The 23,301-nt window shown below is 49.0% G+C and overlaps 1 protein-coding gene across 4 annotated transcripts in view; it reads left to right on the top strand.

Annotated features, from left to right (window-relative positions):
- The window catches only part of LINGO3 (leucine rich repeat and Ig domain containing 3), a 36,805-nt gene extending 16,256 nt beyond the window's left edge, over positions 1-20,549 (top strand). For 3 of the 4 annotated variants that reach the window (XM_082206918.1, XM_082206920.1, XM_082206919.1), the window contains exon 2: positions 15,357-20,549. In XM_082206918.1, coding sequence (XP_082063044.1) covers positions 15,391-17,214 — 1,824 coding nt within the window. In that variant the 5' untranslated portion in view covers positions 15,357-15,390 and the 3' untranslated portion in view covers positions 17,215-20,549. Of the gene's footprint in view, positions 1-8,391; positions 8,618-15,356 lie in introns of those variants that run through there. The other variant, XM_082206917.1, reaches the window with a different exon arrangement.
- Positions 20,550-23,301: the final 2,752 nt, after the last annotated feature.

Here is a 23,301-nt window from a genome sequence, read left to right as displayed (position 1 = left end):
ATCACAGACCCACAACCTCTGGTTGCTAAGCAACTCTGACACCTCTGGACCTCTTGCTGCCAGTGTAATTTAATTCTCTTCCTCCTCCATTTCTAAATCAGAAAGGGGAGGGGAAGCATTTCTCCATCAAAATGAAGATACCATCCATGCTCACTAGACCCAGCCTATTTCTGCAGTCAGGCTCAGCTGTGAGCGAATGCAACAAAGGCCTTCTGAGCATGTGCATGTTTGGGGTTCTAGGACAAAGGGTTGGGGTGGAGAGCATCAACCTCCGGCATCTCTAGGTAGGGCTGAGAATGTTTCCAGCATGGGCTGCAGCTCCAGCACATCTCATTCTGGAAACGTTTTTTTAAAAAAACTTTTGACCAAAAAAAAGGTGAGAGTTGTGTAAAAGTAGGCAGATGCTGCCCTCTGATGTCCTTCAAGGAGCCACTGCCTGAAGGGAGCATAGAAACAGAACCAAACTACTGGTCCACCCAGCTCAGCGCAACCGACTCTCTGGGGTTTCTGAGAGGGGGTTTCTCCAAACCCCACCTGGAGGTGCTGTTGGGGATTGAACCCAGGACCTTCTGCATACAAAGCAGGTGATCTGCTTCTGAACCAGACTCTTCCCTAAGGGATAGGGTTGGCCTAGGGATCTGTGCTGAGCAAGACGGTTGCTGCAGCTGCCACGAGTTGCCAGTTGTTCCCTGTCTATCAGCGGGAGGAAGAGGTGGCAGGGATCTCCATAGCTCTGCTTCCTGGTTGTGGCTTGGGGTGGTTTCCAAGGCACCCTCTTGTGGTGGTTGTTATTAAGCACTGGGGGACTTCAGATAGAAAGCCAGTGTGCATTGGTTGCTCTCCTGAAGCAAGAGGAGCCTTAATAACAGCTGGGTAATGAGGTTATCAGAAACCGCAGCAGATGTGTCAGAGGAGCTCCCCCGCCCTGCTTGGTTTCCAGAGCAAATCACCCCCAGGGTGCTTCCCTCATTAGCCAGAAAGGGACTGGCAATCTATTTTGGAAGGGAAGCCCTGGGCAGAGAGACCCACTTAATTTGTCAGTTGCTGGATTTCTCTGCCGGAATCTGCCGTCTGATGCTGTAGCCTGGCCACAGAATCAAAGGCCCAGGCGTGAGGTGTCACAGGAAGATGCCTCTCTCTTTGTGCCCCAGAGCAGCTCTGAAGCTCCTTCAATCCCTGCCAGGTTCTCTCCTGGCCACTCAGACCCACTGGAAATCTGACTGGAAATGGGGCACATCATTCAGTGTGTTATAAAGAAACAATTGATATCCTGGGCTCAGAACTTAAAAAAGTATTTAATAATATCTTAGAAGGGGTGAAAGCCCCAGACACTTGGAAACTAGCGGAAATAGTAGTGATTGAAAAACTGCAAAAGGACCCTACAGAGGTGGGGTCATACAGACCAATTAGCCTATTAAATCAAGACTATAAGATATTTACAAAGATCCTGGCAAGGCGACTGGAAAAGGTACACCTAAAATAATTAAGGAAGATCAATATGGATTTGTTAAGGGAAGATACATAGGCCATCCTATAAGGAATGTGTTAAACGAATTAACAAGCAGGGTAAAAGGAAAATTGGTGGTCTTAAAATTGGATGTGTATAAGGCCTTCTTATGGAATATTATGCGGGAGGTAGGATTAGGAGAGAACTTTGTGGAAGCAATCCAGGAATTGTATAGAGAAGGGAAGGCTGTGGTCAGAGTGAATGAGGGGGTTTCAGATCAGTTCAATATACAAAGAGGAGTTAAACAAGGATGTTCACTCTCACCACTACTATTTGTATTGGGTATGGAGTACTTGGCAGATAGAATACGAAACTCAGTAAGGATAAAAGGATATAAGAAAGGAAAGGAAGAAATAAAGTTAAACATGTATGCAGATGATATCTTATTATTATTTACAAACCCCTTAGAGGGTGTAAGAGAACTTATTATAATCTTGAAGGACTTTAAAGAGGAGTCGGGATTGGGAGTAAATCTGGAGAACTCTTAAATTTTATTTTGGGATGTAAATAATGAGGAGAAGAAGGAAATTGCAAAAATTACAAAGATGGATATCAATAGGAAAAAAATTAAATACTTGGGGGTAATTATTAAAAATATTGCTAAGATTCCAGTTGTAAATTACAAAGAAGCATGGAGGAAGATCAAGAAGGACATAAAATCATGGGAAAATAAGAATTTATCAATTCTAGGTAGGATTAGAGCAGTTAAAATCTTTCTGGTACCGAAATTATTATATTTATTTCAAGTAATTACACTACCCATTAGGAAAATATGGTTCAAAACATGGAATAAGGTATTTAAAAATTGGATTTTTGGAAGCAAAAGAGTTAGAACCCCAGACATAGTAAATTATTCATCTCAAGAAGAGATGGGATGGGGAATACCGAATTTAGAATTTTATTATGAAACATTCCAATTGAAAAATCTAATAGATATTGGATATAAGGATCGGATTAAATGGATAAGGCTGGAGAATGAAATAAATGAAGGAATAGGAAGAGAAGGGATATTTAATAGAGATATCAATACGGCTTTTAAGAAGACAATAGGACCAAGGAAAACTGCGTTAGGAATTTGGAAGAATTGGAAACCAAAATGGATGCCAACATACTCAAGGTGGACGCCATTAAAATATATGCAGGATAAGGCTGCATATATATAAGGGAACCGGGTTGGTGGAAGAAATTAGAAGATCAGGGATTTTATAAATTAAAAGATATGTTTGATGGAGACTTCCGGGTTGGTGCGATCTGGAAATGGCGGATTCCCTCCGAGCTGCGGAGGGAATCGGCTCAATTGAGGACGGGTCTTGCCGCGCCGGCGATGCGGGGACCCTTAAAAACCGCAGGCGCTGAAGCCTGCGGACTGAAGACTCGGCGGGTGCCTTAAGCGCCCCCCCGATCCACGAAGAGCCTTTTTAAAGGCTGTGGAGAGGATACGGAGGGTGGCGTGGCGCTGAGAGTCGATCGCTACCTCGGTTGAGCGAAGCCGCGAGCCATGACTGGAGAGTGCTGGCTTCCTTCCTTGAAATTCGGACTGAAAAGAATAACCCGTGAGTAAGACGGAATTGGACTTTAAGAATATTATCCCGTGAATTTGAGACGACCAGGGGGTGTGCTAAAAGGAAGTCCGCACCCCCCCTTGCAGACGATCTAAAGCAACGATATAAGAACTAAGCTGGGGTGAGTTAAAAAAGACATTAACTTCCAAGATTTGGCAAAAAGAAATTTTGAGCTGGAGAGTGGAGTTCTGGAAGCTTTCTTTTTGTTGTAAACAACCCCCCCTCCCGGGCCCGGGAGCGTCCTGTTTTTGAGCTTGTGTAAGAGGTGCGGAGTTTGACAGCTGTCAAAGCTGTCAAACGGACAGTTTAGAGCGGAAAAATTGTCATTTAAGATCCCTCTGGACTAAAATGAGTTACAATTGAACTAAAATTGTTGGAAACAAAGTAATAGCAATAAGTTAGAGGATTGTTGGAGAAAAGACTAACAAGTAACCAGATTCCCTCTAGGGGGAACTCTGTGAAACTACAATGGCTGTGGATGGAAAGTTACTAGTGGAAATCAAAAGAATGTTTCATTTGGTGGGAATCTTACAAGAGCAGAGTCTGGCTATGAATAAACAACTCATGACCTTGACTTCTGGAACAAGCAGCTCCGCTGAATGTATTGAGGACCTGAATGAGAAAGAATCCACAGCTGAATCGGAAATGATATCTAAAGAAGTGGAAGAGACTAAACAAGAAAAAGAGAAAGTAAAGTTGGAAAGTACCAACCAGAAGCTGACATCTGTGGAATACAAGCAAGGAGACTTTTGGATTATATCTACCACAAATCTGCGAAAGATGCAAAAGACGAAGGAGGAGGTCCCGGGAGTTTATGGAATACAGGAACTTAAAATAAGGAAATATGATTGGGGCCTCCACTCTGACTTTGACTCTGAAGATGCAGGCCTTGTGGAAATTTTCCAGCAGCTGTTTCCAAATGTCCTTGTGGGAAGAGAATATGGTTTGATGGTGATAGAACTCTTTCGAGATTTGACGACCGACATAAAGGACTACCAACAAGACCGGCGGAGAGGGACTGAAAGAGACTTGAAAGCCTCGGACGTGAGGAACCCAGGCTAAGAACTGCTATTCTGGACATGTATTGGGAAGGGACGAAAACCGGGGATGGGAGGGAGGGAAGAATAGAATTTTAAAAACACTCAAGACCTTTGGGTTTAGTTAATATGACCTTTAACTAAGACAAAATGGGAAATCGATGGAAGGGAATTTGAGTCCAACTTAGAAAAAAATTATTTTTCTTTATAAAAGAGGTAATATTAAGATGGTTAAGAGGAGAAATACCAATTTGCTGACACAATTTTGGGAATTGGGATGCATGAGGGGGGTGGGGGAAGTCAGGGAACAGGGTTAGGAAAGTAGGATTTTCTGAAATTATACATGTTTTTGTCTTTTGTCTTTTCTGTGTGTATTTTGTCTTTATAAAAGGTGAAAAACCAATAAAAATTTAAAAAAAAGATATATTTGATGAAGAAGGGAATTTAATTACAAAAAAAGTTTTTTAGAAAAAATAGGAAAACAATATTGGCTGAAAGTGCAATGACTTTATGATTTAATAAAAACGGAAAGAATAGAGGAAACGATGAGGACAGAAATGAAAATAGATATGGTGCTGAATAAAAGACAAATAACGGAGAAAGGGATAGCAGGGATCTTACATAAACGGATGATAAGCGACAAAGAAAGAATGATAAGGATAATCCAGATTAAATGGGAGCAGGAAGGTACGATCCTTCCAAACACAGCTCAAGAACTGATGAAGAATATAAACAATATTAAAATAGAAAAGTATAAAGAATTAAGTAGAAATTTTTTATTAAAATGGTATAGAACTCCGGCACAAATGGCGTATATAGTGAAAGGGTTTAGTCCCAAATGACGGCATTGTGGTCAGGAAAAAGGACTATATTCACACATGTGGAATATAGGAATATTGGCAAAAGGTTATAAAGGTAATTTCTGGACTATTTCAAATAAACATAGAAGTTAATAGGGATTTGTTATTTTCGGGAATACTGGGAAATAACAAAGTAAAGAGCAATAAGCAAGAGTTGTACAAGATTATGATTCTAGCTGGAATGGCAGTCATTGCTCTGGGATGGAAATAAAAGGCCAAATGGAATATGAAAAAATGGAATGATTATGTTTTTGAATACGTAGTCAGAAATATTTGCACAGATAGTGGTAGAGGATAGATGGGAAAGTAAATGCCAAAGAATCACAAATAAATGGGCATTTTACAGGAACTGGATAGAAAGAGGGGAAGCCAACCCTAACATACAAGCTCGAATGAACAGACTGTGTACATGGATAAAAATATGAAGAAGGAAGGCCTGACCCGGGGGGGGGGGGGTTGGAGTGGGGAGGGAGGGGAAAAAGAAAAAGTAAACTGGATGGTATTTTGAATGGATTTTGTTATGTAAGCCTTTTTTTCATAAACCATATATATTAATGTTATGTAGTTAGGCTTTGTAGTATGAATGAATTTTGTTCTGTATTCTTTGTTTTATAGAATATATATATAATAATGTTATGTTACCAAGCAAATTTAATAAAACAGAAAGAAGAAGAAAAACATCATTCAGCGTGTTAGGGGTGTCCTGTTCAAACATTCCCTGTCCACAAGGATGTTTTCCTCACTTTGTAGTCTGTTATTGTGGTCTTGGACCCTCTCATCTCCCCTTGACTTTTGCTCATGGGAGGAGGGAGAAAGAACATGACTTGCTGAGGTTGGCTGGGACAGGAGCGGGGAGACAGCCTCCAAGACTTGTGAGCCTCAGTGCCTGTGGCCAAGGATGGCTTGGCTGTTCTTTGGTGGCTGTTTGCCATCCCCCCAAGGAGTCTGCACTCCACTTGGTGTGACGCTGCTTTGGCTTTCTGGGCATCAAAAACACATGCACATGGATATCCACCTTGTGATCTCACACAGCTGAAGTTTCCGGCTTGTTTCTCTACAGTCATGAGGGCTGGGAAATTGGTGAATTTCTAAATGTTCTTTGTGAAATGCAAACGCTGAGTTTCTCAAGGTGCTAAATTCTGGTCCATGCCCCAGACAAAGCACAGTGGGTGATGACAATAATGGTATTTGTACATTGGACTCTTCCCTGTTCCCAAAGATTCAAGCATGCACGGCTGTGCCTAGGTGGACACTCGCTCCCTGCTCTGCACACGTTGCAAGAGCTGCTTGTTCTCTCTGCGGAAAAACCTGCTGGGCTCCCTTCCAATGGTCTCCATTACAAGGAGAGCGTAATGAGGGACCTCTCTGCCTTCCCTCTGTCCTGCCATGTGCCAAGTTCTGGTGTCTGCATAATGGATGAACTGCCGTAACTCTACTCCAGCTTCCGCCATCACCACTTCAGCCAAGAGTTTGTTGGCACACCAAGGTGAGGTGTTGGGAGAGATCCACCCTTCGATTTCTTCCCTTCCAGACTCAGCAGAAGCAGAGGGCAACTATTTATCGTAGGACCCCTCCTAGCCATCACTGCCTTGTTCTGAGTTCCTGGTCTCCTATGCACAGTGGTCTTTGTGGGGCGGGGTTCTAGGGGGCAAGTGCTGATGTTTGCAAAGCCACCTCAGGCTGCAGCCAAGCCCAGCATTTCAGGGTTACAAATGAGGGAGCCTTCCCTTGCCTGGCCTTGTCAATCTGTCTCTCCTCCTTGCTGCTGCTTCAGCTAAAGTGAGATGACAGATTATGATTCATTCCCCTGACCTGCCACTGCTTCTGGTTTTAGTGCTGATCCCTCCTGAAATGTGTCTCTTTAGAAGACGTCACCTACTCTGTGTATATTCATTGCAATAAACTGTTAAATTTCTACTGCTGTAGAGTTCAGATCTAATGTGCAAGCAGCCAGTGTAGCAGATGGCCAGCATCAAGATGGCAAAGGTGTGTGTGATGGGGAGAGACCTAAGAAGTGCTGCAAGATGACTGCTCTTGAGGGGCCTGTGGTGTCCCTTCAAGGAATGTGTCCCACCACATTTGACTGGAAAGGATCATCGACCCATCAGTGGTCCAGACCATATGGGGAGCAGCTGCTGTTTGGGCCTCCCAGGAGCTGGGGCTCAATTTCCCATCAAAATGAATTCCCTGGGTTTGTCACAGCATGAGAACAAGATGCTACAAGGCAGGAGGGATGTCAGACATCCAGAATACAAAGCTGTCTTATGTGGAGGCCCCTGCCAGGCCAGAGCAGCCCACAGCTACATCCTCGGTGCTTCTGCCCCAGGCACCTGCCATGCTTGGACCCAGCTTCCATGTTTCTGGCAGTAAATGGAGAAAAGTGGTCCAGGATGAGGAGGAAGGAAGAAGCACTGATGTCTGAGCTGAGTTCTGGGTCACCCCAGAGGAATCCTGTGTTTCGCTTTGCACAGCCATGGAACAGCTACCTGAAGAAGCAATGGCTCAGCTTTCTTTTCTGAAACAATCTCCAGGCCGTGCCCATTAATTTCAATGGGTCTACTCAGAGTAGGACTAACACTATACATTTAGCATTAAGAGCCTGACAATCGGAATCCCGTTCCTTCCACTCCTGACTCCATGAAACTTTCTTATTTTCAGCAGCACAATCTGGAATGTGCGTGTGTGTTGCAAACCGTTCCTCTTGTTCAACAAATGGGAGTCGTCCTAACCTACTCCAAAATCACCCGGTAAATCCAGACCTCCCAGCCCCTGCTCACAAACGCGGAGTCCATATTACAGAGGGGGGGTGTGTGTGACACTTCTGGGGCACAAGAACGTCGGAAGCGCTTACGGGATCAGGCCAAAGAGGGGTCACCTGGTCCAGCATCCTGTTCTCATAGGGGCCGGCCAGATGCTCGCAAGGGAATCCCTCCTGTGGTTTCCAGCAAATGGTGTTTGGAAGTTTTGCTGCCTCAAACTGTGGATGTAGGGCAGAGACAACTGTGGCTAGAAGCCCTCGATAACCCTCTTCCCCCTCCATGAATTTATCCATCCAGATTGGTGGCTATCGCTGCCTCCTGTGGGAGGGAGTTAGTTCCAGAGTTTAACTCTGAGCTGCCTGTGATGTGGGGGGCACGACTGTTCCGCGGGGGGCGTGGCGTGGATCTGTACCGTTCGCCGCTTTGATCTGGCGCCTTTTGCGGAGAGCACAAGACGGGCACGTCGCCTTGCGGGAGCCGAGGAGAGGCACCTGGTTCAGTCCCGCGGGGCGCGCTTCTCTTGCGAGCCCCCCCCGCCCCCTCCCGCTGCCCACGCCGCGCTTCTCCGCCCCTTCTCCTCGCTGTCAGCAGCCGTCTGTGTCTGATTCGAGAGGAGAACGGAGGCGAGGCGAGGCGGCTGCAGCCAGCGACCCCCCTCCGCCGCCCGGCTTCGGCTGGGGACAGAGAGCGCGCCTGCTCTTCCCCGCGCGCCGCTGCCCCATTGGAAGGGCGGCGGAGGAGCTGCTGCAAGCCGCCGGGTTGCGCGCCATGAGCCCCAGCCTTGGGGTTCAGGGGCCAGTGGTGGAACCAGAGAGCGGCACCCGCCCCAGGGCCTGGCCGGGAACCCCCCGCGGATGCCAGGCAGGAGCGCTGGCCTCGCCCGGCGACTAAGGTGAGCGGATGCGAGGCGGCGGACCCACAGGTGGTGCGGCGCTTTCCCCGGGTTGCTGGGCGCGGGAAGAGGCAGCGCTCCTGGCCGCAGGTCCGAGGCCCGGCTGCTGCCCGCCTCTCGCGGCCGGAGGGAGTTGCGCTGCCGCCGCCGGCCTGCCAGCTGGGCTCATCCTCCTCGCTAGCGCAGGCGGCGGGCTCTGCTTCCGACGGGGACCCGCAAAGGAGCGCCCTTCTCAGCCTCCCCAGCCAAGGGCTCGTCCCGGCGCCGTGGTCGGGCCCTTTGCTCCGCTGCGAGCCACGCTGCCGCTCGCCTTCGCCTTTCACAACAGCCCCGCAGGGTAGCCCAGGCTGCGAGGTCAACCCAGCGAGAACTCTCCGAGGCTTCTCTCGGGCCCCCGACCAGCCTTGAGTCCGTTGCCAGGCCACGGAGGGCCAGCAGCCAAGCCTGACAAGCGCAGAATATAGAGGCTGGGGGCGGGGGGGGGCGCCACGGCGTTTGGCCCCCTCCCTCCGCCCCGGGATCAGGAGCAGCCTGGCCGGAGGCAGGCGGACCATCCCCCTCTTTTAGCTTTTAATCAATGAAGGCTCAGCGGAGGCTTTGCAAAGAATCCCCGCCGCCCGCAAAGCCCCTTCCCAGAGCAGCCGGCCTCCTAATTCAATTCCCTCGCCTTGTTTAGCCGTAATGTGAGCTGCGGAATGTCCTGCCCAAAGAAAGGGGGACGCGGTTGCTTTTTCCATTAAATATGACCCAGGGAGGTATTTGTGGTGTGTCAAAAAGAAGGCTAAGGAGACAGAGAGGGAGTGGAGGGAGCTAGAGACAGGACGCCCCCCAAGAGCTGGAGCTGTCAATGGGGTGCATGAGAGGAGGAGGCAGCTGGAGGGGACAGGAGCCCGTCCCCAGTTTGGGGGGGGGGGGCTCTGCTCTGAGGCTTCCCAGTGGGGAAAGGAGCAGACTTGAGCGCGTGGACACAGGAAAGTTTGCTGCTCCAGGAAGCAGCCTGGCTCCATCTCCCTGCTTCTGGTTTTCTTTCTCACTGCTTTGCTCAGCTGTATGACAAATGGAACAAATAAGCTAAATACCATTAAGAAGAGTGTGTGTTACAGTGACAGAGAAGGAATTTGAGAAGCAAACTGCTAGCAATATAAAACCAAATAATTAAAAGAAACTTTAAATACATAAGAAGCAACAGTACTGTAAAATGGCAGCGGAGGAGGAGCTGCAGGGGAAGCAAAGCAAATTCCGTACATCCATCTTTGATTCAAGGGGGGGGGGGTCTCCACAAATGCAGCACCCGGGTCCCAGATGGTGGCCACAGGAATAATGCCAGGAACCATCACTGCTTGCCCAAGGGGCTTTTGCTGCTTGCAAGGTCCTCCAGAACCCAAATCATAGTGTGAGAGGAAAGACCCTTCCCGTCCCAGAACTCCGGGGGGGGGGGCAATGAAAGCAACAGCTTCCAGTCTCAGCCAAGAATGTGAGAGTCCCTGGCTAGGAGTTGGAGGGGTGATCAAAGGGTGACTTTCTAGAACTTGAGCCCACTTTTGTTTCCTTCCAGCAAAGATCCAGGGGGCACAACCCCCCCATCATTCACTTGCTGGATAAAGGCCTGTATTACCAGGTGCTATGGGGGCCCGGGGGGTGCGCTCCTTCAGGCACCACAGCCCATTCCACCTGGAGTGCAGCCCCCTTGGCAGCATTTGGGACCTGAGCCCCTCTGGATGACAAATGCAGGATGCCTTCCTGGTCCTCACTCTCCACCTTTAGGATAGACACCTATGGGAGACGAGGGCTTCAACAGGGAGGGAATCCCAGGGAGGGAGGGCCCACAGAGGCTCGCTCCAGATCTGGTAACTGCTGAGCCACATCCTCTTCCTCCACTTAAGCCTAGCCTATCAAGCTAGCTGACATTCACCCTGCCTTGGAAAATGTGGACCCACCTTGGGATTCCTTCCAGGAAGTCAGCAAAATGTAAGCACAAGGCTGCACTTAAGAAGCAGGAAGGACATCTGTACTTAGTGGGGGGGTTCGCTTTGTTTTTGCGACAGAAAATTTTGCTTAGGTGCATTCCCTTGCTTTCTCCCTGCCTGCTCCTCGCCCACCAGATACTTGGTGCAGATAAAAGGCAGAAGAGCCTGTGGGGCTGAGAAGCCTCCCCAACTGCCCCCCCCCCGCTCAAATTCCAGCCCCTCTTCCCGCTGGCCAGGAAGCCCCTAAGGGCCTTTTCTTGCCTGGACACCAAGAGAAATGTTAATATGAATTAAAAGGCAGAAAAGCACATTTTGTTGGAAGCAAAGTGTTGTTGACCCCGGAGGACCAATTCTCTTGAACATATTACATGCTTGGAGAGCTCAAAACCAAGAGTAGAACAGATGAGCAGGCTGTGGGTGAGGATAAGGAGGAAGAAATGAGGTGGGGGGGGACTTTCCCTATTACCAGAGAAGCAAATAGACACCTCCTTTGTTCAAGAATAATGCTTTGCCTTTGGGGATCCTTTGATTTGAGTCCTTCTGAGGCGGCCCCTGGGATCATCTTCGCTGTCTGGCAAAGTATGCAAGGCAGTCACTGAGGATGTGTCCACAAAACAAATTGAATCTGCCTTTGAACCTGTTCTGACTGCCATGGCTCCTAACCAAAGAAGTGGCTGTTCTGTAAAAGGGCAGCAAAGGACGGTACTCTGATGGGAGGACTGTGCTAATGACACCCCTTCCTGCAATTCCTCTTTAAAGCATCTCCAGAGCATTAGTTTCATGGGACAGCAGCCAACCTCAATTCTAATGCAGATCCAGGATCCTTTCATTGGCCATAATGACCTGGGCATGTATGTTTGTTGTCCCATTGTTGTTGTTTAGTTGTATCTGACTCTTCATGACCCCATGGACTAGAGCACGCCAGGCACTCCTCTCATCTACTGCCTCCTGCAGATTGGTCAAACTCGTGCTGGTAGCTTCGAGAACACTATCCAACCATCTCATCCTCTGTCGTCCCCTTCTCCTTGTGCCCTCCATCTTTCCCAACATCAGGGTCTTTTCCAGGGAATCTTCTCTTCTCGTGAGGTGGCCAAAGTATTAGAGTCTCAGCTTCATAATCTGTCCTTCCAGTGAGCACTCAGGGCTGATTTCCTTAAGAATGGATAGGTTTGATCTTCTTGCTGTCCATGGGACTCTCAGGAGTCTCCTCCAGCACCATAATTCAAAAGCATCAATTCTTTGGCAATCAGCCTTCTTTATGGTCCAGCTCTCACTTCCATACATCACTACTGGGAAAACCGTAGCTTTAACTATACGGACCTTTGTTGGCAAGGTGATGTCTCTGCTTTTTAAGATGCTTTCTAGGTTTGTTATTGCTTTTCTCCCAAGAAGCAGGCATCTTTTAATTTCGTGGCTGCTGTCACCATCTGCAGTGATCATGGAGCCCAAGAAAGTAAAATCTCTCACTGCCTCCATTTCTTCCCCTTCTATTTGCCAGGAGGTGATGGGACCAGAAATGCAGTGTTTGCGGCAACTACCCTGGTTGGAGCTCAGAAAATTAGTCATAAGATTTATTTTAAAGACTAATATTCATGGCTCTAGCAGCCAAATCATCTGCAGAGGAATTCTCCAGCTGCCAGTCTGTATTTGCAACACTTTTTACCATTCCTAGGAAAACACAGTTGTGTGGGGTGGTAGAGGGAGATTTGGCAGCTTAAATGCAGGCAATGAAGGAAAGAGAAAGATATTGTGAGTCGTTAACAACCCCCCACACTGTCTGACAACAACTAAGGCCCAAGTGCACAACACCAAGCTCTTCCCCACCATCCTTCAGCCACATCAGGGGGTAGAGGCAGGAAGCCAGCCACCTTGGGGCAAGTGCATAACATCTAGTTGCTCCTGGCCCTTGACACACACACCCCGTCTCGTGTTCCTGGGCTCTTCTTGACCCCCCCCATAGAAGTCTCTCCCATCTCTGATGCTCTTGCTGGGAGATCTCCAGTTAAACTTTTTATTGCATTAGCCATAGGCCATGGCATCATTCAGAAGGAGAACGAAACACACACACACACACACACACACCAATAACCATAAAAATCTTTGGGCACTGATATACAATAAAACCATGGTCATGGCTACTAAAATTATTTGTTGCATCAAATGGAATAGAATAGCAGAAGATTCTCAGCTAAGATGTGCCAAATTAAATATCTGAATCCCCTTTGCAGTTGATCGCTATTGTGTCTAGTTCCTTCCTCCTGATCTTCTAAGCTGCCAGCACATAAAGTGCTGCTTTATAAGTAACGAAGTCGTTGGTGTCACTCAGCAGCCATTTCACCCTTTCCAACCTATTCAAATGTCTTCCATTCGTAAACAGGTTTTATAAATCGGTCTCTTGGGTCTATGTATAACGGGCACTGCAATAAATAATGGCACAGGTCCTCGACGCAGGGTTGTCCACATGGATAGAATCTCTCTTCATAATGTACTCTGCCGTACCACCCATCCAACACCACCGAGGGTATCGATTGGAATCGTAGTTCTGTAAAAGCGATTCTTAATACAGCAAGTGGGAACTTTGTCAGGTATCTGGCTCAGGCATGCTCGGTTTTGATAAGTGGAAACCATGGTGGGCTCTTGGTAGAAGCAATCATGGTTAGATTGCTTTCTGCTTCGGACCTAAAGAGACAGTCTCTTAAGTGCCTCTTATCCATCTTCGTGGTCACCTGAAGATTTGTAATTGATATTGGGACAAGAGGCATTGGATGCCAACCTTCCAGCATTTGGTCTGTTCCCGTTCTGTGTAAGACATAGCAGGGAATCTCTCCTCCGAAAGAGACTGAAGTCTTTTCACATAATTTAGGCAAATTTAGGCAATTCTAGCCTGCATTGTTGTCACGTCAGCTTCAGCACGAAGAAGAGCAGCAGCTGGGGTCCCGTTGGGGAGTGAGAACACTTTCTTGAGGAATTCGTTGTGCACTATTTCTAAGGCTTTGTTAGCCTTTAGGTCCATGCCCCATATCGCCACTCCATGGAGCACCTGGGAAACCACTTTGCTGGCAAAGATTTTCAGCACAGGTTCTAGTAACTGGCCACAAGCTTTCTGCGCTTTGAGTTTCGTAGCCTCAATGTGCCCCTTCCCTTCCATGATAGCATCTCAGTGAAGAGAACTCCCAGATATCTGAAGGAGTGTGTTTGCTCCAGATCCTGCTGATCCATTTTCCATTTGAATCTGGGACTACGCTTCCCAAAGACCATAATTTTGGTCTTGGGGTAATTCATGGCGAGGTCTTCCTGCTTGCAATAATGGTAAGCAGATTGTTAAGACCTAATCGGGAGTGATAGGAGCACCACATCGTTGGCATACAGCAGACAAGATATTTTCCTATTGCTAATTGATGGGGTAGGGAATTGCGCCAGTGCTACGTGTGGCGCCATATCATTTATGTAAAAGTTGAAGAGTGTGGAAGCCAATATGCAGTGCTGGGAGATCAGTTCCTGTCCTTTGATTTTACATTAGAGGACCACTGAGGAAGAGACTTTTCTAGGGTAACTCAGTGAGATTCTTTGGGAAGGGGTCCTCCCTTCTGCCACCGGGACTGCACTTGAGTCAAAACTACCTGAGTCCCCTCTGCTTCCCACCCTCAAGACCTCAGTGTACACTAAGTTATTATATAAGAAAGGGAGCAGGAAATTAAATGGCTGCAAAACAAATTCCTGCTTCTCTTCCACTCCCTGAAAAGGGAAGAAAAATTGAGTCCAATTTATTTTTAGCTGCCTAAAGAGGGGGCTTTGCATTATTATTCCTCAAGGGTGAGCTGCTGCTGCTGCTCTTGCTGCTACTAATCCATAATCTACAAAGAATGGATTCTGCAATCACCAGTTTTTTAAATGTGAAATCTGCCAAGGATATTTTGTGATCTGCAGGAAAAGGAAAATCCTCTTTGCTACATGTAAACGTGCAAGTGCTTGGTTCTGTTCTGGAGAGGGGGCAAGATTGGGGGGGGGGCTCTTCAACACGCAGGTGGGCATGCCCCACCCAGCTGCAAGCCATCCCAATTATGGTGTGTCTCTCTCTCACACACCTGCAAAGTCTTTGCTTCTTCCAGAAGAGCAAAGCCAGCATCGTACAGCGGCTGTGTGTGTAAGCTAGGTTGCTTGTACAGGGCACAAGCAAAGGAAAGAAGGGTCTCTGCCCCAAGGCACCTCCCATCTTCTCTGCTCTGCCTGTGGGGAGAGTGGCTGTCATCCCAAGGCCATGGCACACCCATATGCAAAGGGACTTGCAGAACAGGGCAAGGGCAGCCCTCCTCTCGAGAGCCCGGGGGTGGGGTGGCTTCTTCCTCAAAGGAAATGAAACTGGTAGGCTAAAGAAGGCTCTTCTCTTCTCGCCTGGGCCTCATGCGCACTTTAGTTTTAATGATTCATATTACTCAGCTTGGTCTCATCCCCACCAACTCACCTGCCTTTCCTTGCTCCTCCATGGCCTGTTTGCTGCTATGTGTCTCAGTAGCCAAGTGGGGCAGGGGGACAACTGCCCCCTAGATCAAGTAAAACAAAAGAAATATTTCACTGCCCAATCCCATTGGTTCTGCCACCCACCAGAAAAGTCCTGCCCCACCTAAGTAAGTCCTGCCTCCCATAACAAAAATCCTGGCTATGCCAATGGCCTTGGTGCAGCTGCCGGGGGGGGGCAGGGGCTCCCATGGCAGAGGCCTGCCAGAGCAGCTGCACCTATGTCTGTAACTCCCTCCTCTCCCTCTCTCTTGCAGGTGCGTGGGAAGATAGTAGGATGCCCGTAGGACCATGCACTGCACCATGACATGCTGCTGCTGTTTTCTGGTCTTGGTTTTTCACTGTGTCCTCCTGAGTACAGCCTCAGTGGCGGCTTGCCCAGCACGCTGTGACTGTATCCCCCAGATCAAGTCCGTCAGCTGCCACCGCAAGCGCCTCACCGCAATCCCTGAGGGGATTCCCACAGAGACCAAGATCTTGGAGCTTAACAAGAACCGCATCCGCTGCCTGAACTCGGGGGACCTGTCCCCATTTCCACTATTGGAGGAGCTGGACTTCAGTGAGAACATCATCGCCAGTGTAGAGCCGGGTGCCTTCAGCAACCTCCTGAACCTGCAGGTCTTGCGCCTTCGTGGCAACCAGCTCAAACTGCTCCCCGCGGGCGTCTTCACCAAGCTCTCCAACCTCACCATCCTGGACATCAGCGAGAACAAGATTGTCATCCTCCTGGACTACACATTTCAAGACCTGAGGAGCCTCAGGATCCTGGACCTTGGGGACAATGACCTGGTTTATGTCTCTCGGAAGGCCTTCTCCGGCCTCCTGGGCCTGCAGCAGCTGACAATAGAAAAATGCAACCTGACAGACATCTCCGCAGAGTCGCTCTCTCGCCTCCAGAACCTACAGGCCCTCCGGCTCAGGCACCTGAGCATTGCCACAGTGGAAGACCAAAACTTCAAAAAGCTTTGCAACCTCTGGCAGCTAGAAATTGACAACTGGCCGTTCCTGGAGGACATATCACCAAATGGCTTCCAAGGACTCAACCTCACCTCACTCTCAATCACGTACACAAACATCACTGCTGTCCCAACAGCTGCCTTGAGGAACCTGGGGCATCTCATGTACCTGAACCTCTCCTACAACCCCATCAGCACAGTCCCCAAGGGCGCCTTCCGGGACCTCATCCGGCTCAGAGAGCTCCACATGGTGGGTGCCTTGTTGGCCTTGGTAGAGCCCCAGGCGCTGTATGGCTTGAGGCAAATCCGCCTTCTCAATCTCTCCAACAATTTCTTGTCCACTTTGGAAGAAAGCAGCTTCCACTCCGTCAACACTCTGGAGACACTCAGGGTGGACCGGAACCCCTTAGTCTGCGACTGCCGCCTCCTCTGGATCCTCCAGCGTCGGAAGACGCTCAACTTCAACGGCCAACCGCCAATGTGTTCCTCACCACCCGAGATCCAGGGTGACGCCCTGCGCGACTTCCCAGACTCTGTGCTCTTTGAGTACTTCACCTGCCAAAAGCCAAAAATCAGGGACCGGAAGCTCCAGCACATCACTGCTTATGAAGGGCAGGCTGTGTCCTTCCTGTGCCGGGCGGACGGAGAGCCCACCCCCTCCATCGTCTGGGTTTCTCCTCAGCATCGGATGATCACTACCAGGAGTACTGGGCGAGTTGCCGTCTTGCCCAGTGGGACACTGGAGATCCGCTACACACAGGTCCAAGACAGTGGGACCTACATCTGCATCGCCAGCAATGCCGGTGGCAATGACACATACTTTGCCACGCTGACCATCAAGGGGCACTTGGCCAATGGAGCCCTTTATGCAAACCGGACCCTGCACCTCAGTGACTTCAACGACACTTTGCACAACAGCACACAGGTCTTCTTGAAGTTCACACTTGACCTCAAGACTATCCTGGTGTCCACTGCCATGGGGTGCATCACCTTCCTGGGCGTGGTGCTCTTCTGCTTCCTCCTCCTCTTTGTCTGGAGTCGAGGCCGTGGGCAGCACAAGAACCACTTCTCTGTGGAGTACTCTTTCCGCAAGGTGGACGGCCCAACCACAGCGGCTGGGCAAGGGGGCGCCAGGAAGTTCAACATGAAGATGATCTGAACTGCTGGCAGGCTGGGAGGGGGGCCCTGCTGGGAACACCCGCAAGGAGAACCAAGTGGGCTGTGGGTGCTGCTGCCCCTCCTCTGCCATCAGTTCAGTTCAACTTCAAGGGCTTAGACCAGGCAAGCAGTGACCGTACTGAGGGGCCTCTGTCGCACCACACTTGCCAAGGGTGCCGTGAACCTAGTGGCAGCATTGCCCATCATGGCTGGCCCAGTGCCAGCACCCAGCAAGGTGGGGAAGACCCTGGCACCCTGGCAGAGCCTGCTGCTGCCACCAGAGCCTCCTGATGCGGCTCGGCCGGGTGGTAGCAGCACCGGACAGAGCTCCAGCTCGCCTGGAAAGCACCAAGTGGCCACCTAGCACCGCCCTGGTCCTGATGCTCGCACGTGGATGAGAGCGGCATCATTAGCAGGGTGGGTTTGGTTAGCACCATCCACATGCCAAGTGAGCTGGGAGCTCCTCCACTCAGTGCCACAGCCTGCACTGTTCACTGGCAGGCACTGCACTGCATACGACTTCCCCCAAGCTGAAGGGCAGCCCTGGCCAGGGGCATCTGCCTCTCTCTTTTTCTCCCTGTCTCTGGGCTTCTATCCCCCACCCAATGGATGGACAACGTGCTCCACGCAAACAACACAGGGGGCTGTTCAGGTCTTTTTGCTGTAGCTGACTTTTGTCCTTTGTTTCATCAACTATGCATCTTTCAAGTAACGGGAGCATTACGCTTGGGCTTTAAAGAACCTCGCCTCTCTCTCATTTTTCTAAGTGACATATTTGGAAATCTCTGTTGAGCTGAGTGCTTGTTTTTAAACCATTTATATGCACGCCTAACAGGCATCTTCCTGTGCGGCTGAGGACTCCCAGTGCAGGGAGGGAAGAGGGAGACCAACCTACCTTTGCCCGCCAGACCAGAGCCAGCAAGGTGGAGGCTATGCTGGGGGAGATGCAGTGCCTTGTAAGAACCCTGTCATTTTTAATAATGAGGAGTATGTTGGCAGACAACTGCCCTCTGTGCCGAGACCCTCCTCAACAAAGCAATAACCTGCTTCTTCCACTTGGCTGGCACACGGACCCAAGAAGGCTGAGCTCCTGCACTGTGCACTGTCCTGCACTCTCCCCAAGGGAGAGCCAAGCTTTGAGTGTGTAGATGAGGGAGAGAGAGAGAGAGAGAGAGAGCGAGAGAGAGAGATGTAAAGTGAAATGTAGGCTGCCCTCTTCTTTTCATTGAATAAGGCTAGAAGCCACTTGAAGGAGTGTTAGCTGGTTTAGTGGGGGAAGGAACACTCTGGACAGAAAGAATCCATTGCCACCTTTGAGCCCCACAAAGGGCCCCACTACAAGTCCTGGTTGCTTGAGGTGGACTCTGAGGAAGGCCAAGGGTGGCTGGACCAAGGCCAAGGCAGAGCAAGGGGTTGAGCTGCCCCAGTTAGGGATGTGTACAAAGTGCTTTCTGCCATCCCTACAACCTTCCTGTGAAGTGGGCAAGGTTGCAAGAAGGTGGCTGGCCCAGGGCCCTGATGGACGTGTTCTGGGGCTGATTCTCCCAAATAGGCACAGCCCCATGGCAGGTTCCAGTTGGGTCACCTTCCCATTCCCCTCCTTGGCTGACAGATCCCAGCTGCAAAAGAAGCCTGAGCAGTCAGGAGCCGCTGGCGCCTTACAGCAAATCCCAAGAACAGGGTCCCTTTTGCGCCTTCCCTGCCTGCCGCACAGGAGAGGAGAATCTTCCGAGGTTCTGCCTGCCAAGGGAAGTGGTGTGTGTGTGTGTGTGTGTGGTGTGGTTGCACATCCATCCACGCATGAGCTAGAAGATTATGCTTGTTGATGATAATGTATTATTTCTGCTAAACGAGGTTTTGGCTGACATATTTACTGGCATCTGTTTTGGTTTCCAATGAAAACACCAACTGGCAGGGAAGACTGGGATCGTCCTGACAACAGGAAATTAGTATTTTAGAGAGCAAGGCAGGTCAGCGATGGAGAAGTGCACATTTGCTTGCTAGGATGGTGCTGATTGGACCTTCCAGGGCAAGAGATGTGGAGGCGTCTGTCAGCCAGAACTCCTCAGATATGTTGCTGGATCAATGCTAATAAAATAGAGGGAAGGCGGCCACTCAGTTCCGCTCCGTCTGTTCCTCCTCCCACCACCTGGTCTGCTCTAAAGGGCAGCACAAGGCGTGAAAGTTGGGGTCGGGACAGTGCGCCACTGAAGGGCATGCTGAAAAGACAGAAGCTTGGTTAGAGAAAGATTTTGCAGGGGAAATTCAGCCTGCTCCCCGCGACCTCTTGGCAATAGAGACCTCTCCAAGCTCTCAGGTGTGTTTGCCTGGCCCTTGAACATTTGGCCCTCTTCCTCTCACCCACCTGTAAAATGGCAACAGCAGCTGATTCAAGTAGCTATTTTGAGGGCCAACACAAGTGTGACTAGGAGTGCTGAATACATAGCTAAATCCTGGCTTGTTGACTGGCAAGCGGAGAGTCCAAAAGTGGCTTCCTTTGCAGTGCTGGCCCGAGGGCACTGAGCAGCCATGGACTGTATGTGTCTGGAGGCACCTTAAAGATCAAGATTTAGTGCGGCATGAGTTTCCATAGACCAATTAATTTATGACATTTATTTATTGCCTGGCCAGGGAGGTCCAAGCTGTGTACATGTTTCTCCCCACACTGATTTTATCCTCACCAACACTGCGAAAGTAGGCTAGGCTCAGAGGTGGAGTTTGGCCAAGCGGACTGAAAATGTATCTGCCCAGTCTGTGGCTCTTTAAACACCACACAAGGTTGGCTCTTGGCGTCTAGAGACCACTTGCATCAGACCACAAAGATTTGAGCTGCAATAATGTGTTTGACAAAGGGGGGGCAGTCAGCTTTGGGCAGAGTAGCCTTTGGCTCTCTGGATCTCTGACTTGGAGGCCATGAAGAAATCTATTGTCAGTACCCACTCCACCCCCCTCTGCATCTTCTGGACTCCTCTCCACCGCACCCTGCTCACTTCAAAAACGACTTCTCCAACAGTCCCAATCACTTGGCCCTTCCTTCCATTTTAGTGGAATAACACTGGACAGAGATGTAAGATTTTACACAGGGAAGGGGCAAGGGGGAAATCACAACCATGAAGCTATTTCATCCTCCCCCCCCCCCCAAGAAGTAGGAAAGGAGCCCAGCACTGATTTTTGAGGATGGATGAAATTTGCTGGAGTTTGGGGTGGTGGATGCTCAAAAAGCCAAGAGTGGGAAAGTCATTCACTGTCCCCATGGAATACCTTGTTTATACAGAATGTGCACATTTTTAAATATGTATGACTGCATGTACAATACAGCAATGTATCACATAATCACCTCCGTCTCCTGTTTGTTTTATGCTTTGGTGCCTCTTCTCAGTTATATGATGATGAGAACAGAATCCTTTGCACAATCTGAGCCCCTTTGTGGAAGTGGGAGTCATAGAATCATAGAGTAGGAAGAGACCACAAGGGCCATCGAGTCCAACCCCCTGCCAAGCAGGAAACACCATCAGAGCACTCCTGACATATGGTTGTCAAGCCTCTGCTTAAAGACCTCCAAAGTAGGAGACTCCACCACACTCCTGGGCAGCAAATTCCACTGTCAAACAGCTCTTACTGTCAGGAAGTTCTTCCTAATGTTTAGGTGGAATCTTCTTTCTTGTAGTTTGGATCCATTGCTTCGTGTCCGCTTCTCTGGAGCAGCAGAAAACAACCTTTCTCCCTCCTCCATGTGACATCCTTTTATATATTTGAACATGGCTATCATATCACCCCTTAACCTCCTCTTCTCCAGGCTAAACATGCCCAGCTCCCTTAGCCGTTCCTCATAAGGCATTGTTTCCAGGCCTTTGACCATTTTGGTTGCCCTCCTCTGGACACGTTCCAGTTTGTCAGTGTCCTTCTTGAATTGTGGTGCCCAGAACTGGACACAGTACTCCAGGTGAGGTCTGACCAGAGCAGAATACAGTGGCACTATTACTTCCCTTGATCTAGATGCTATACTCCTATTGATGCAGCCCAGAATTGCATTGGCTTTTTTAGCTGCCGCATCACACTGTTGGCTCATGTCAAGTTTGTGGTCAACCAAGACTCCTAGATCCTTTTCACATGTACTGCTCTCAAGCCAGGTGTCCCCCATCTTGTATTTGTGCCTCTCATTTTTTTTGCCCAAGTGCAATACTTTACATTTCTCCCTGTTAAAATTCATCTTGTTTGTTTTTGCCCAGTTCTCTAATCTGTCAAGGTCGTTTTGAAGTGTGATCCTGTCCTCTGGGGTGTTAGCCACCCCTCCCAGTTTGGTGTCATCTGCAAATCTGATCAGGATGCCCTTGAGTCCATCATCCAAGTCGTTGATAAAGATGTTGAATAAGACCGGGCCCAAGACAGAACCCTGTGGCACCCCACTAGTCACTCTTCTCCAGGTTGAAGAGGAACCATTGATGAGCACCCTTTGGATTCGGTCAGTCAGCCAGTTACAAATCCACTGAGTGGTAGCATAGTCAAGACCGCATTTTACCAGCTTCTTTACAAGAATATCATGGGGCACCTTGTCAAATGCCTTGCTGAAATCAAGGTAGGCTACATCCACTGCGTTCCCTTCATCTTTGTTGTTGTTTAGTCATTTAGTCGTGTCCGACTCTTCGTGACCCCATGGACCAGAGCACGCCAGGCACTTCTGTCCTCCACTGCCTCCCGCAGTTTGATCAAACTCATGCTAGTAGCTTCAAGAACACCATCCAACCATCTCATTCTCTGTCGTCCCCTTCTCCTTGTGCCCTCCATCTTTCCCAACATCAGGGTCTTTTCCAGGGAGTCCTCTCTTCTCATGAGGTGGCCAAAGTATTGGAGCCTCAGCTTCACGATCTGTCCTTCCAGTGAGCACTCAGGGCTGATTTCCTTCAGAATGGAGAGGTTTGATCTTCTTGCAGTCCATGGGACTCTCAAGAGTCTCCTCCAGCACCATAATTCAAAAGCATCAATTCTTCGGCGATCAGCCTTCTTTATGGTCCAGCTCTCACTTCCATACATCACTACTGGGAAAACCATGGCTTTTACTATACGGACCTTTGTTGGCAAGGTGATGTCTCTGCTTTTTAAGATGTTGTCTAGGTTTGCCATCGCCTTTCTCCCAAGGAGCAGGCGTCTTTTAATTTCGTGACTGCTGTCACCATCTGCACTGATCATGGAGCCCAAGAAAGTAAAATCTCTCACTGCCTCCATTTCTTCCCCATCTATTTGCCAGGAGTTGATGGGCCCAGTGGCCATGATCTTCGTTTTTTTGATGTTGAGCTTCAGACCATATTTTGCGCTCTCCTCTTTCACCCTCATTAAAAGGTTCTTTAATTCCTCTTCACTTTCTGCCATCAAGGTTGTGTCATCTGCATATCTGAGGTTGTTGATATTTCTTCCGGCAATCTTAATTCCGGCTTGGGATTCATCCAGCCCAGCCTTTCGCATGATGAATTCTGCATATAAGTTAAATAAGCAGGGAGACAATATACAGCCTTGCCGTACTCCTTTCCCAATTTGGAACCAATCAGTTGTTCCATATCCAGTTCTAACTGTAGCTTCTTGTCCCACATAGAGATTTCGCAGGAGACAGATGAGGTGATCAGGCACTCCCATTTCTTTAAGAACTTGCCATAGTTTGCTGTGGTCAACACAGTCAAAGGCTTTTGCATAGTCAATGAAGCAGAAGTAGATGTCTTTCTGGAACTCTCTGGCTTTCTCCATAATCCAGCGCATGTTTGCAATTTGGTCTCTGGTTCCTCTGCCTCTTCTAAATCCAGCTTGCACTTCTGGGAGTTCTCGGTCCACATACTGCTTGAGCCTTCCTTGTAGAATTTTAAGCATAACCTTGCTAGCATGTGAAATGAGTGAAATTGTGCGGTAGTTGGAGCATTCTTTGGCACTGCCTTTCTTTGGGATTGGAATGTAGACTGATCTTCTCCAATCCTCTGGCCACTGCTGAGTTTTCCAAACTTGCTGGCATATTGAGTGTAGCACCTTAACAGCATCATCTTTTAAAATTTTAAACAGTTCAGCTGGAATACCATCACTTCCACTGGCCTTGTTATTTGCAGTG

This window comes from Podarcis vaucheri (genome assembly GCF_965113315.1).
Source record: "Podarcis vaucheri genome assembly, chromosome: 18".
NCBI classification, from domain to species: domain Eukaryota; kingdom Metazoa; phylum Chordata; class Lepidosauria; order Squamata; family Lacertidae; genus Podarcis; species Podarcis vaucheri.
This window is presented reverse-complemented; position numbering and strand designations above follow the sequence as displayed.